The sequence below is a fragment of the Eulemur rufifrons genome, chromosome 9, assembly GCF_041146395.1.
Source record: "Eulemur rufifrons isolate Redbay chromosome 9, OSU_ERuf_1, whole genome shotgun sequence".
Lineage (NCBI taxonomy): Eukaryota > Metazoa > Chordata > Mammalia > Primates > Lemuridae > Eulemur > Eulemur rufifrons.
The window spans coordinates 11,630,854-11,643,442 of NC_090991.1; the positions used below are offsets into that span (position 1 = coordinate 11,630,854).

General features: G+C 38.5%; 1 protein-coding gene across 1 annotated transcript in view; it reads left to right on the top strand.

Moving 5' to 3' along the window:
- The window catches only part of RABEP1 (rabaptin, RAB GTPase binding effector protein 1), a 94,109-nt gene that overhangs the window by 78,356 nt on the left and 3,164 nt on the right, over window positions 1–12,589 (top strand). Inside the window, exons 12-17 of the mRNA XM_069482091.1 lie at window positions 2,585–2,683; window positions 6,185–6,325; window positions 8,111–8,300; window positions 8,867–8,922; window positions 11,009–11,107; window positions 12,031–12,147. Of these exons, the coding sequence (XP_069338192.1) occupies window positions 2,585–2,683; window positions 6,185–6,325; window positions 8,111–8,300; window positions 8,867–8,922; window positions 11,009–11,107; window positions 12,031–12,147 (702 nt within the window). The remainder of the gene's footprint in view (window positions 1–2,584; window positions 2,684–6,184; window positions 6,326–8,110; window positions 8,301–8,866; window positions 8,923–11,008; window positions 11,108–12,030; window positions 12,148–12,589) is intronic.

The window sequence follows — 12,589 nt, forward strand, 5'->3', positions numbered from 1 at the left end:
TATTATTCCATTGCTTCTGGCTCAGCTATCTGTCTTATTCTTGCTCCTTTGAAGGTAAAATGTTATTTTTCCCTGGCTATTTTAAAGATGTTCTTTTTGTCTTTTGTTTTTAGCAGTTTTACTTGCAATGCTTAGGTGTATTTTTCTTCGTGTTTTTCCTGTATGGGCTTCACAAGGATTCTTGCATCATAAGTGGACAATTCCCAGCCATTATGACTCCTTTAAACACTTGTGTTTATTGACATACACACAGTAAAGTGCACAAATCAAGTGTACAATTTGATGAATTTTTAACGTGAAAAATTTTACCATGGTAATCTTCATCCAGATCAAGATGTAGAACATTTCTAATATGCTCATGCCCTTTCCCAGTCAATAAATACCCCACCTACCTATACATAGAGGTAACCTACTATTCTGCCTTTTAACATTATGTTTTAGTTTTGCTTGTTCTTGAACTTATGAAATCATAAAATATGTAGCCGTTTGTGTTTAGTCTGTTTGATCATCATTAGAATCTTTGAGATTCATCTGTGAGAGTCATCCATATTGTTTGGTGTGGCAATATTTTTTAATGCTTTGAATATTCTCTTACTTGAATATACCATTTATTTATACTACAGTTAAGGGATATTTAGGTTGTATCTAGTTTTTGGCTATTGTAAATTTTCTATGAATATTCTTGTACATGTCTTTTGATGGCCATGTGGACTAATTGCTCTTGAAAATATGTAGGAATGAAATTAGGAGGTTCTTACATGGGCTTAGTTTTCAACTCTATTAGGTATTTCCCTTGGCCATTATTTCTTTGACCATTTATTCATGTTAAACCTCATTATGTCTATATGCTTTTTAACCTCTCTTCTATATTTTCCATATTTTTGTCTATATTTTCTTCAAAGCTGTCTTTTAGTTCACTAGTTTTTTTCTTCAAATTGATCTTATCTGTAAGCCCATCCATTGAATTTTTAAGTCAATGGTTTTTTCAGTTTATTGTTTCCATTTGGCTATTCTTCATTGTTTCCAGTTCTCTGGCAAGTCTAAATATTGTCCTTTAAATCTTTGAACAGATCAAGTCACATAGTTGAATTTATTGTAGACCTGTTTTTATTGTCCATTTTGTTTTTTATTGTCCATTTTTATTTAAGTGCTGGACATTGTATGTAAAAGAATGTGAAATAATATAAAGCTTAAGATAATGCCATTTCCCTTATGAGAGGTAGGCAACTAGTGGTATTAACAATTCTGAATCACTTTAATCCAGTTATAGGAATCGAGATTATATAAAGTTAGGAAGGTTGGATTATTTACAATTCTTTTCCTTTCCCGAGGGTGTGGCCCTTTTGGGGACTCAACTCAAAGTGCAGGATGTTTACCAGGGGTCCTTTTTCTTGGTGGTTCCTGGACTCTTTTGCCACTTCATCCTGGGGCTCTCAAACCCTGCTCAGCTTCTCACTGTCACATCTGTTTTTTTTGGCACATGTTGCTAGAAAACTGTTCCAGATGCTTTTCATTCTCCATGTGTCCTCATTCTGGTCCTTTTCTCTGCGGTTCTTTTTTTGCTTTGTTAGTTCTCCAATGCCTTCCAGTAGATATATTTTATTTTTGTACAGTTTTTCTAATTCTCAATAGCAGAGTTGGTTCACTTACCTAGTTTGCCACTATTGGAAGCAGAATTATGACAGTAATTATTTTTAAAATGTCTAAACAAAATTATTTCCATTTATATTATAATTTTTATGTATGAGTCATCAATTTTCAACTAAACCTCTGCTCAGGAACATTAAAACTAATTGAAGGAAGTTTAGAGTTCAATGGTGTTACTCATGTATATATTACTCTTAAGTAAACCATCTTAGAAGATTGTAGCTAGTTCAGAGAATATTGTTTTATTGTTTAAATGTGTGCTTTTTTGTGTGGATAGGGTTTCAGTTTTTTATTGATTTTTCCCCCGTCTTTAAAAAATCTATGGCTGGGTCTTGTGGCTTATGTCTGTAATCCCAGCACTTTGGGAGGCTGAGGCTAGAGGATCACTTGAGGCCGGGAGTTAGAGACCAGCCTGGGCATCATAGCAAGACCCTGTCTCTAAAAAAAAAAAAAAAAAAAAAATAGAAAAAATTAGCCAGGCACATGCCTCTAATTCTAGCTATTTGGGAGGCTTGAGACAAGAGGATTGTTTTAGCCCAGGAGTTTAAGGTTGCAGTGAGCTATCAATATGATGATGCTACTACACTCTAGCCTGGGCAACAGACTGAGACCTTGTCTCAAAAAAAAAAAAAAAAAAAAATCTAGAACTAAGTCACATGAGTTAATATCTGCCTAGAGACCCATATAATGGTGTTTGTTCACCATTGGTGTTTGTATGGCAGCAAATGACTCAGAACTTTGGTACTGTCTTGTGTTATCTGAAAGGCTGAGGCTTTTGCACACAGCAGATGTACGTGTCTGTTGAATGAGTGATGAGTGGTTAGCATGAGCTAATAAAATATCAATTCTGGGTACTAAATAATCAGGAGAGGGAAGGGTTAGTTATATAATAACCAATTTCCTAACTGTATATTTTCTATGTATGCATTTTTAAAAGATCTCTGCACTTGTCCTAAGAGCCCAAGCATCTGAGATCTTACTTGAAGAATTACAACAAGGGTTTTCCCAGGCAAAGAGGGATATTCAGGAACAGATGGTAAGTTAACATTTTAAATAAATGATTACTATGTTATATATATTCCTTTTTGTTCTATATTGACATCATCTTTGATATGACTTTATCACTCTGTCCAAAGTATGGTTACTGTTACGTTCTCCAGTGCCTATAGAACATTAGTAATGGGCAAAATATTGTAAAGATATTATTCCTTTTATAAACCTACCTCCTAACCAAAAGAGAGTTTTTTTCATCTTAAACTTCATTTATTTTTCTGATTTGGGAAGCCTAAACAGAATAAACTGTGGACCAACATTTAATTTTCAGTTTCAAATATGAGCTAAATAATTGAAATCTCTGAGAGCCCTAGCTGGTACAGGCTTTAAACAGTCGTGTTTTTCTTGGATGGCTGATTTACTTAGAATAACCTCGTTAATTTCATAGGGGTTATGAAAAAAACGTGATTATTGTAGTGCTAGGGAACTTCCAGAAGGCCATCAATTCTGAGAGGGATGAGGGCAGAGAGCTTCTTGGGCGAGGGCTGGCTGGAACCTCTGTAGAACAGTTCCCCAGGCGTGGGCCTCCCTCCTCACCAGTCTGCTTGTGTTTGCCTTGTTCTTCCTTTTTCTCAAAGTTGGAGCCCTGCATCTGACGGCCTTTTGTAAATTATAGCCTACACAGCTGCCTCTTACCCAGCTCTTTCTGGGATGACAGTTAAAAAAAAAAAAAAAACACAAACAAACAAAAATGCCTCGGGTAGAATGGTGATGGCTTCTTTTTGATTAGTATTTTTGATTAGTATATGAATGGCCTTTGAGCTGATCCCTGAATCCTAGACTAGATGGTCTGTTGGGAAGCCTCTCATCCTAGTCATTGACCAGAGACTTTCATATCTTTTCTCTAATTAGAGAATACAAAATAATAACATTGGCCTAAAAGTTACTGTTAGAGGCTGATAAAGTTTCATAGTGTTGAGCCTCCTACACTCCTTTGGCCCTTACATCTTATCTTTTAAAACCCATTTGCCTTTGCAAACACTTCAAGTTGATTCCACTTAAAATGAATGTGTGTGTGCAAGTGTCATTGGAGAATTGTTGAATAAGGTACTATGAACTCTAATGCTTTACCATTTTGTTGAAATCACTATGAATAGTTTTTTGTGCTAAGTAAGAGAAACTCAATTTCTTAGGCCCCTTCAGAAAAGAATGTTTATGGTAGGGGTTGGGATCTTACTATTTTCCTCTAACTTTTTATTTTGAAAAATTTCAAACTTAAAGAGAAATAGGAATCAACACTTGTGAAGACCTTCACTTAGGTTCACCAGTTGCCAGTATTTTGCCACATAAGTGCCTACCTGTACTTGCTCTCTGTCTCTCTCTCTGTATATATGTAGGTGTATTATGTGTGTATATGTATGTATGTTTTGGTTTGTGTTTTTGCTGGACTATTTGGAAGTAAGTTATAGACATCATGACACTCGTAAATATTTTAGTATGTCCTAAGAACAAAGAAGTAATTTTAATTTTAAGGATTATTACATCCTTAAAATTTAACCAGTTGTCCCCAAAAGTCCATGATTGTTTTTTATTGGTGGTTTTTATTTTTGTATTCTTATTTTTTGATACAGAAACCAGTCAAGAATCACATATTCCATCTTATTTTCATGTCACTTTAGTCTTCTTTAATCTAGAACAGTCCCCCACTTTTTTTTTTTTTTTGCTTTTATGACATTATCATTTTTGAAGAGTCCAGGGCCAGTTTCCTTATAGAATATTTTTTAGGCCAACTGTCTTGTAGAGTGCATTTGTCTGATTATTTCCTTATGATTTGATTTAGGTTAGACATTTTGGCCAGAATACTACATAAATGAAATGATTCAATGGGAGGTTTAAAACATCATGTATCACATTAATGATGGGTGGTTCCGTTATTGGTTAAGGTGGGGACAAAGTAGTTTCAGTATGACGTCAATGTTGCTACCAACAGCAAACCTGCGAAGTAAAGTTCAACATTACTTGGTAGTTCTTTCTGCCTGTATCCACGTGTGAGGGTTTACAGTTTGGGTACTGTGTTCAAAAGTTACTTGAATTGATTTTTATCTCTGTGGTTGTATTATCAACTTGATGTATAGTTAGCTCCATTTGTTTCTGTTTGTATTACATTTTCAAATTTGCTTTTTTTTTCTTTTTTGATTTACATTTTTTTGACTATGCAACATGGTTCATAAATCACAACTATAAAAATATATAAATACTCAGATCCACTCCCATTCCCTGTTAACCCATTTCCATCCCCTCCCATACATAATCATTTTATTTTTAGCATATCCTTCTGTATTTCTCTTTACAAAAATAAGCAAATACATACATGTTCTTCTTTCATATCTGGAAGGTAGTGGGATGCTAATACTTTGTTGTAGTTGGGTTGAAAGTGATCGTAAAGCACAACTGATTCTAGTCTGAAGAAAATAAGAGCCAGCGGAGTTGAACCAAAGTTTATGCATGACTTTGCCTGCCTGCCTGCAGCCTGTTTGCCTTCAGGATACAGCTCAGCCATCACCTCCTTTGGGAAATGTTCTTTAACCTTCTGCCTGATTTCCTCCCCCTACTTAGGTTCCCCTTTGTCCTTTTATCACTGTGATACCCACTCTCTGTCACAGTGCTTTATGGTACTGTAGGGTAGTTGTTCGTTTCTGTCTTTCTCCTCTACTGGACCATCAGCTTCCCCAGGGCAAAGTCTCCCTGTCTTTTATCTCTGCATTTCCCATGGGCAGCAAAACACCTGGCACAGAGCAGTAGCTGCAAAATAAATGATGGATGAGTAAGTAATCTACATTTATATGACTTAGTATTAAAATTTAGCAGAAATTAAATACTTTTGCAGAACTTTATCTTATACTCAAATTAGCTATAATTTTTATATTGATACAAATTAGTATGAAATATATAAAATTGTTTTACACATCAGCAAGCAGAAGAAGTAGCCATGTGTCCCATTGTCAGAACAAGCTTCTTGATGCTCCGTGTTTCCTGAGCATGGATCCTCTTGATGACTTCCAGTATTTGGGGCCGCTGGGCCATTGTCAGTGATCCTGAGCTTGACAAGATGTGTATGTAATGGAAGGTGAAGACACTGCTTTTTGTTTCTCCATATTTCCCGTTAATATTTGCCATGAGGAAATGGTTGTGTTGGGAGTACATGCTCTATCTGATATGGGTCTTGATTGTATCCGCTACTTCCATTGAGCTAGAGATCCTGGTCCTTCTATAGTACAGGGATATGGAGGAAAGGGATTCATTATTTTTAACCTGTTGGTAGAAACAGTGGACCTCAGATACTTGCTTCATCACCTGCCCCCCACTGAGTATGTGTAAAGGTGCAAATCAAAAAGTCTGTGAGCTGCTTTTTGTAAGTCTAGCAGAACTTTATTAAACGCCCCTCTGTCCTTAGCCCTTGTTTAGTTTGGCTTTTTCTCTGGTGTATCTATCACCAAACCGGATTTACCTTTCTGGCTGTGATCAGTATCTATTTCTATTTTAGGCAGTGCTGATGCAGTCACGGGAACAGGTTTCAGAAGAGCTGGTGAGGTTACAGAAAGATAATGACAGTCTCCAGGGAAAGCATAGCTTACATGTGTCACTACAGCAAGCAGAAGACTTCATCCTCCCGGATACTATAGAGGTAACTTATTTTCTATATGATCAAAAATATAAACAAGTACATTTTCCGAAATGGCTATAAATTCTTTTTTAAATAGCTTTATTAAAATATAATTCACATACCAAACAATTCAGCCTTTTCAAGTGTACAATTCAGTGGTTTTCACTATATTCACAGATATGTGCATCACAGCCATTTTTATCACCTCAAAAAGAAACAGCTGTCACCCTTCTCTCCCAGCCTTGAGTAACTACTAATCTACTTTTTATCTCTATAGATTTTCCTATTCTGGACTTTCATATGAATGGAATTATACAATATGTGGTCTTTTGTGTCTGGCTTTTTTTGCTTAGCATAATGTTTTTAACATCTATAAATTCTTGTGGGATCAGATTGAGAATGTGCCAGAAATTAAATGTTGAAGAGGTCACGAAGCCCCTTCTGATGTTTGGTTTTGTATGTAGCACTTAAAAGGTTATAGCATACCCACCATCTTTCTCTTCATAAGGATGACACTTTTGGTCACTTACATTCTTCTATGGTTGAGTGAATATGGTTTACAAAACTGGTGTCCCAGAGATACTCATAACTGTCCCTTTAACTTTATCCAACCTTTATACTCATATATTTTTAAACCTTTCAACATATAAAACTGTCTTAGGTTAAACCTACATAAATCCTATAAACAGTATAGGCAAAGATGAGATTTCTTAGAACGATTTTCAAAACAAAATAAAAAGATGTTACTTATACGTTTCTTTTACTTTTTAAAAAAGGAAATTATAAGTAAAAGAAAAGTATAAGTAACATCTTTCTATTTTGTTTTGAAAACCGTTCTAAGAAATCTCATTTGGAAATTGATAATTTTGTATGTGAAAGTTTCCCCTAATTCTACCCTGCAGGTTCAACCTGTACAAAGACTCAATTGCCAATCTTGGCATTAGCTCCTTGCTCTCCCTACCTTCCCCCAACTTATGGTTGTCTCAGCTCAGGTTACTGGTACTCTGGGGGGAGCCCTTTCTCCTGTCTGAGCTGGTGACTGCTTTCATCAGAAGGTGTTGGGAACCTAGCTACTTTTGCTATCAGCTTAAAAATCATTGTTCTACCACCTTCCACCTCTGTTAGACTTTTCTTTCTTGGCAGGAAAGAATCTTCTCTTCCATGTTCTCTAGAGACTTTTTATTCCTAGATTTAAAAAAATTTCAAGAATCCTTGAAGGATGTAGTTAGTCTAGCCTGTAGGCCTTGATTCTTGGACCCACCTCAATAATAAACCTTATGAAATTTTTCTTGTGTTACAGTTTTTAAACTGTTGTCCTTTAATTTATATGCATTTATTAATTATTTGAGAATCCAGTTTTTAGAGTTGCTTTAGAATATGTTGGAAGGATATTTTATATTCTTAGCGTTCTCACTTCTGAATTTCAGTCTTTTTTGTCTTTATTCCCTAACTCCTCCCAAATTCATGCAAGTAATAGTAGAGGCTCCTAAGCTATTATTCCTAGTGAATCTCATATTGTAAGTCACTTAACCTTTTTATTTTTCTGCTTGTGAAACAGTTTTGAGGAAATATATGTGGTTTACAACACATATTTTGGCTGGAAATGTCTTGTTTCTATAACATGCTAAATGTTAACCTGACATGGCATCTGCCCTTGAAGCCCTAAGTGGGTTAAAGTTCAAAGTCTTAATTTTTGAACTATTCAAAACAACATCTACAATTCTGGTTGTAGAAAATATTTAGCTTCTTTTCTTTATTTCCTTTCACTCTCATAAACCCAGTAATCATTTTTCTCTTGAATCCAAGGCACTGCGGGAGTTGGTATTAAAGTACCGTGAGGACATCATCAGCGTGCGGACAGCGGCAGACCACATGGAAGAAAAGCTGAAGGCAGAGATACTTTTCCTAAAAGAGCAGATTCAAGCAGAACAGTGTTTAAAAGAAAACCTTGAAGAAACACTGCAGCTAGAAATAGAAAACTGCAAGGAGGAAATAGGTGAAGATAAAAAGTGATGTAGTTTTTAGAGAGACTAAATAAAACTCTTCTGATTGTAAGAAGTAATAGTGGCCATGGAATGTGGAAAACAAAAAAGTATATGAAAGGATTTAGTAAGGACTCAGTCCATTTTTCCAGATATTGTGATATATATCGAGTAATTGGGAGTAAAAACAAACAAAAAAATCCCAAAAAACCCCTCACTGTCTTTTTAGGAGCTCCGTGGCCTTTCTTTGGCAGTTAACTCGTAGACAGGAAACTCAGTACTTGAACCCAGACCCCAGGGAACATGATTTGATGGGTGATATTTCCCTGCAGAGCTTGGAAGTGTTAAAAGCTGGGAATACCTCCCCCCCGCCAGAGTGAGCAATGTGGAGACTCCATTAGAGGTAGTTTATGACCCAGTATCCATTTGCCTGGACTCTGCCTTTACCTGAGCTTGATTATGATGCTGATTGGTTGAGGACAATTTTGAGAAACTCCCCCCATGTTCAGTATATATTTGCTTTTTAAGAAAAAAATTATAATGCAAAATAATAAACGAATGCTAATACTTTTCCTTCTAGCTTCCATTTCTAGCCTAAAAGCTGAATTAGAAAGAATAAAAGTGGAAAAAGGACAGGTGAGTCATGAATTTTAAATTAATTCTTTCAGCAACGTGTGGTTATTCATTGACTGTGCTAGACCCAAGGACTAAAAGGTAGTTAAGGTATGGTCCCTGCCTTTAAGGAACTTCCATTTAGTGGGAAAAATACAGTGGGGATAAGGATGTGGTAGTGATGGAGAACGTATATATGGAGAATCTGCTGTGTGTCAGGCCACGTGTTAACTGGAGGAGGGATAGAAAAGGTGTAGCCTGGAGTTTCCAGTGTAGAGAGAGGACAGGCAAGGTATGACATGATATATGCTTAAAGCTGCAGTAGAAATATGTACAAACACTTTTACAAATGGAGATGTTTTCTAGCTGGCTTAGTTGTCTTCTCTTAGACAACATCAGCACCTTTGGTAATGACTGTGTTCAATTCCCCGACCTCATTGTTTCTTGACTCCAAGCCCTTGCCTCCACTCTGCCCTCCCTTCCACACCGTGGGCTGCACCTTGCTGCACTCTGACATCTCATTCCAGCTTTACATTTCTTGACGACAATCTTCCATCCTTCCAGCTCTTAATCCTCATTCAGACCTTCAATTCCATGAACTTTTCTTTTCCTCCTGGTCTTGGCAGCTTCCCGATGGCCTGCTTTCCTTCCCTTAGGCTGCCTCTTACGGGGTTGCCTCTTCACCCCCCTCCAGCCGCACTTCTGCTGCTGCTGCCCTCTCTCGACTGCTGCCCACTCTGGTCTAGTCCTGCTGATGCCACCAGAATCGGTGACTCATGCTGCCAGATCAGCCTCTGGTGCTCCTCAGTTAGCCCCTTCGTTTGTCCTGAGTGGTGGCTTCAGAGTCACCTTACCTCAGCTGCTCCCTCTCAGTCGTCAGGCAGGGCCACCTTCAGCTTCTGTTCTCCTACCTGTATTCCCAGCCTTCTCTCTTTTTTCTTCAGAAAAATGATGACCTGCTCTGACCACAGTGTGTCACAGGTGCTATGACTGAGTCCCTCCCATCTTTTCCAGGTGTCCCCTCAGTCATACCCTTGCAGTCCTGGGCCTTGAAAACCTCTACCGCTTGATCAGTCTTTTCCTTATGCATGAACATGCTCAGTTGTCTCCCATTCAGAGAGAGTGAGTTTGTCTTTGGATTTGCACTTCTTTCTCAAGCTACCAATCTTCCTTCTTCCCTTTCTCGCCAGGGTGTTGGAAGAGTAGTCTCCACTGCCTGACCTCCCAGTCACTGCCCAGCCTGCTGCAGTCTGCCTCCTGCCTCCACTCTGTTACTGAGATTGCACCAGCAGAAACTAACAGTGCTCTAAACGCGTCTCATCCTTTCCACTCCTGCTGCCACTGTTTGGCTTCAGACTTCACTTCTCACCTGGCTTATTTTAATAGTCTAACTCATTTCCCTGCCTCCAAAATTTATCCCCTTCTGATGCATCTTCATATTGAGATCAAGGTGATCTTTAAAAATGATAAACTTGATTGTGTCCCAGTCTGGTTGAAAACCCTGCAGTGGTTCCCTTTATCTCCAGATTCAAGTCCCCATTCCTTAGTCTGCCTGGAGCTCTCCTGCCTCACACTGCCTCCAGGGCCCAGCACGCTGTGCCGTGGGCAGGCAGAACTCACCGCTGTTCCCAGATGCATTTTTTATGTGTGCTATCCATTCCCTCTTTTTGGAGTATCTCTTTCCACTTTGCCCTTACCACCCTTTTCCTTGGCCCCTGTAAAATTTTTCATCTTTTAAGAGTCAAATGTCATCTTTCTTAGGATGCGCTTTATAACTTCTCTGGCAGAATATAATACTGCTTCTTCCTCCATGTCTACGTGCCATAATTATTTCTGTCTGTCTCTCCTGATTTCTCCATCTTGAGGCCTTAGAGTATAGTAGGTGCCTAATAAATAAATGGTTAATGCTAGAATAGGTCTAGAAGAAAATAAATGGGGGATCCACAGAGATTAAGGGGTAAGAAGAGCATTCCAAGTGTAGCCAAGGTCTATGGCCTAGGACCCAAGAGTTTGGGCGTAATTCTCCAGGCTGCAGGCTCTTCTAGGCAGCGTGCTATGGCCTACAGGAGAGTTTCTATGAGTTTCAGCTTTTGCGTTTTTAATTCCACAGTTGGAGTCCACATTAAAAGAGAAGTCTCAACAGCTTGAGAGTCTTCAAGAGATAAAGATCACTTTGGAAGAACAGTTAAAGAAAGAGACTGCTGCTAAGGTGATTTTTTTTTTTTTTTTGGTTCATTTAATTAAAAGCAGGGCTAAGAATGTAGGATCACATCTTATTTGTTTAAAAGAAAAACAAAACACATTGCTGCTTTGAAGTGTCACCTTTTAAAAAGTTGGCAAGACTGTCAGCTTCCCCCCTCCAAAAAAATAATTAAATGAATTGATATATTAGAATTGAGTTAAATCCTAACTCTGCCAGCCCTGGAAGCCGTTATCATAGGCCTTCCTAGTTTTAGATAGGGCCAGTGACCACACTTGGGGACTGCCCAGTTAGGAGCACTGCTTTGAATATGTCGTTCCATTTGACTGATATATTAACTCAGAATAAAAGTGCATGTGGCTAGTTGTGGGGTAAGTTTCCCAGAAACGTCTTAGTGAGCTGTGTGTTCAGAACTTTAAGTGTAGAAAAACTGTTGGTATTGTTCAAATAGCCCCTTGTTTTTTGAAACGCTCCCACGCATCCTGCTGAAGTGGTTTTCTGTAAGGAAGATTGGAATTAGCTGGGGCTGCCTGGGGCATATTTACTGAGAATTTTCCTGGTGGATGCTTGACTGTTGTGGTTGTCAGAGGAAATCCCCAAAGTTTCTATCCCTGTTGCTGTGACAGCTACTGATCTTAGCAGCTGCATTCTGATGATTAATCACTGTTACCAACTGCTGGTGGGGTGGGCAGCACTTAATCCGTTTCTACTGGGTTTCGCACTGAGTTCACTTTAAGCCTAGAGCAAGTAGCCTAGCCAGCTTGCATCCTTGCCCTATAGATAGAGCGAGCGAACAATAGGATATAGGAGTATGATGGATACCCATACCTTTCTGCTCTAGCAGTAGGTAGCTACACATCCCTATATTTCCTAAGTAATTCTCACCTTTGGCTCTTTGGCATTAATCCTCATTCAATACTTGTATTTTTTAGGCTACTGTTGAACAACTAATGTTTGAAGAAAAGAACAAAGCTCAGAGATTACAGACAGAATTAGATGTCAGTGAACAAGTCCAGAGAGATTTTGTAAAGCTTTCACAGACCCTTCAGGTGAGGCATTTGGGGAACCACTGCGCAGAGGACTGAAGCAGTTTTGGAGGAGAGAACCTTGCCAACCCTGACTTGACCACCAGCAGTAGCTAGAGGTTTACACTGTGGCTGCCCCACCCTCCACTCCACATGTCTACCTGGTCATTCAAGCCAGGAATCTGGTGTCTTCTTCAAACTCAGCCCCCTTTTTCTTTTCCTCTATACCTTGCCAATTTTGCCTCCTTAAGAGTAGTATAAACTACTCAGCACACCACGTAACACTCTTTCCAACCAGGCCTACCCCTAGATTTTGCTCATCTTCCTGCCTTATGTTCTAATGTTTTTTTTAACTACTTGTGGTTCCTTGCCTACAGCATGGTGTTCCCTCTGCTAAGCATCTCATCCCCTCGTGACTTCTTCCAAGGCCCAGCTTACGTTTATCTTCTCCATGGTGCCCTCTCTA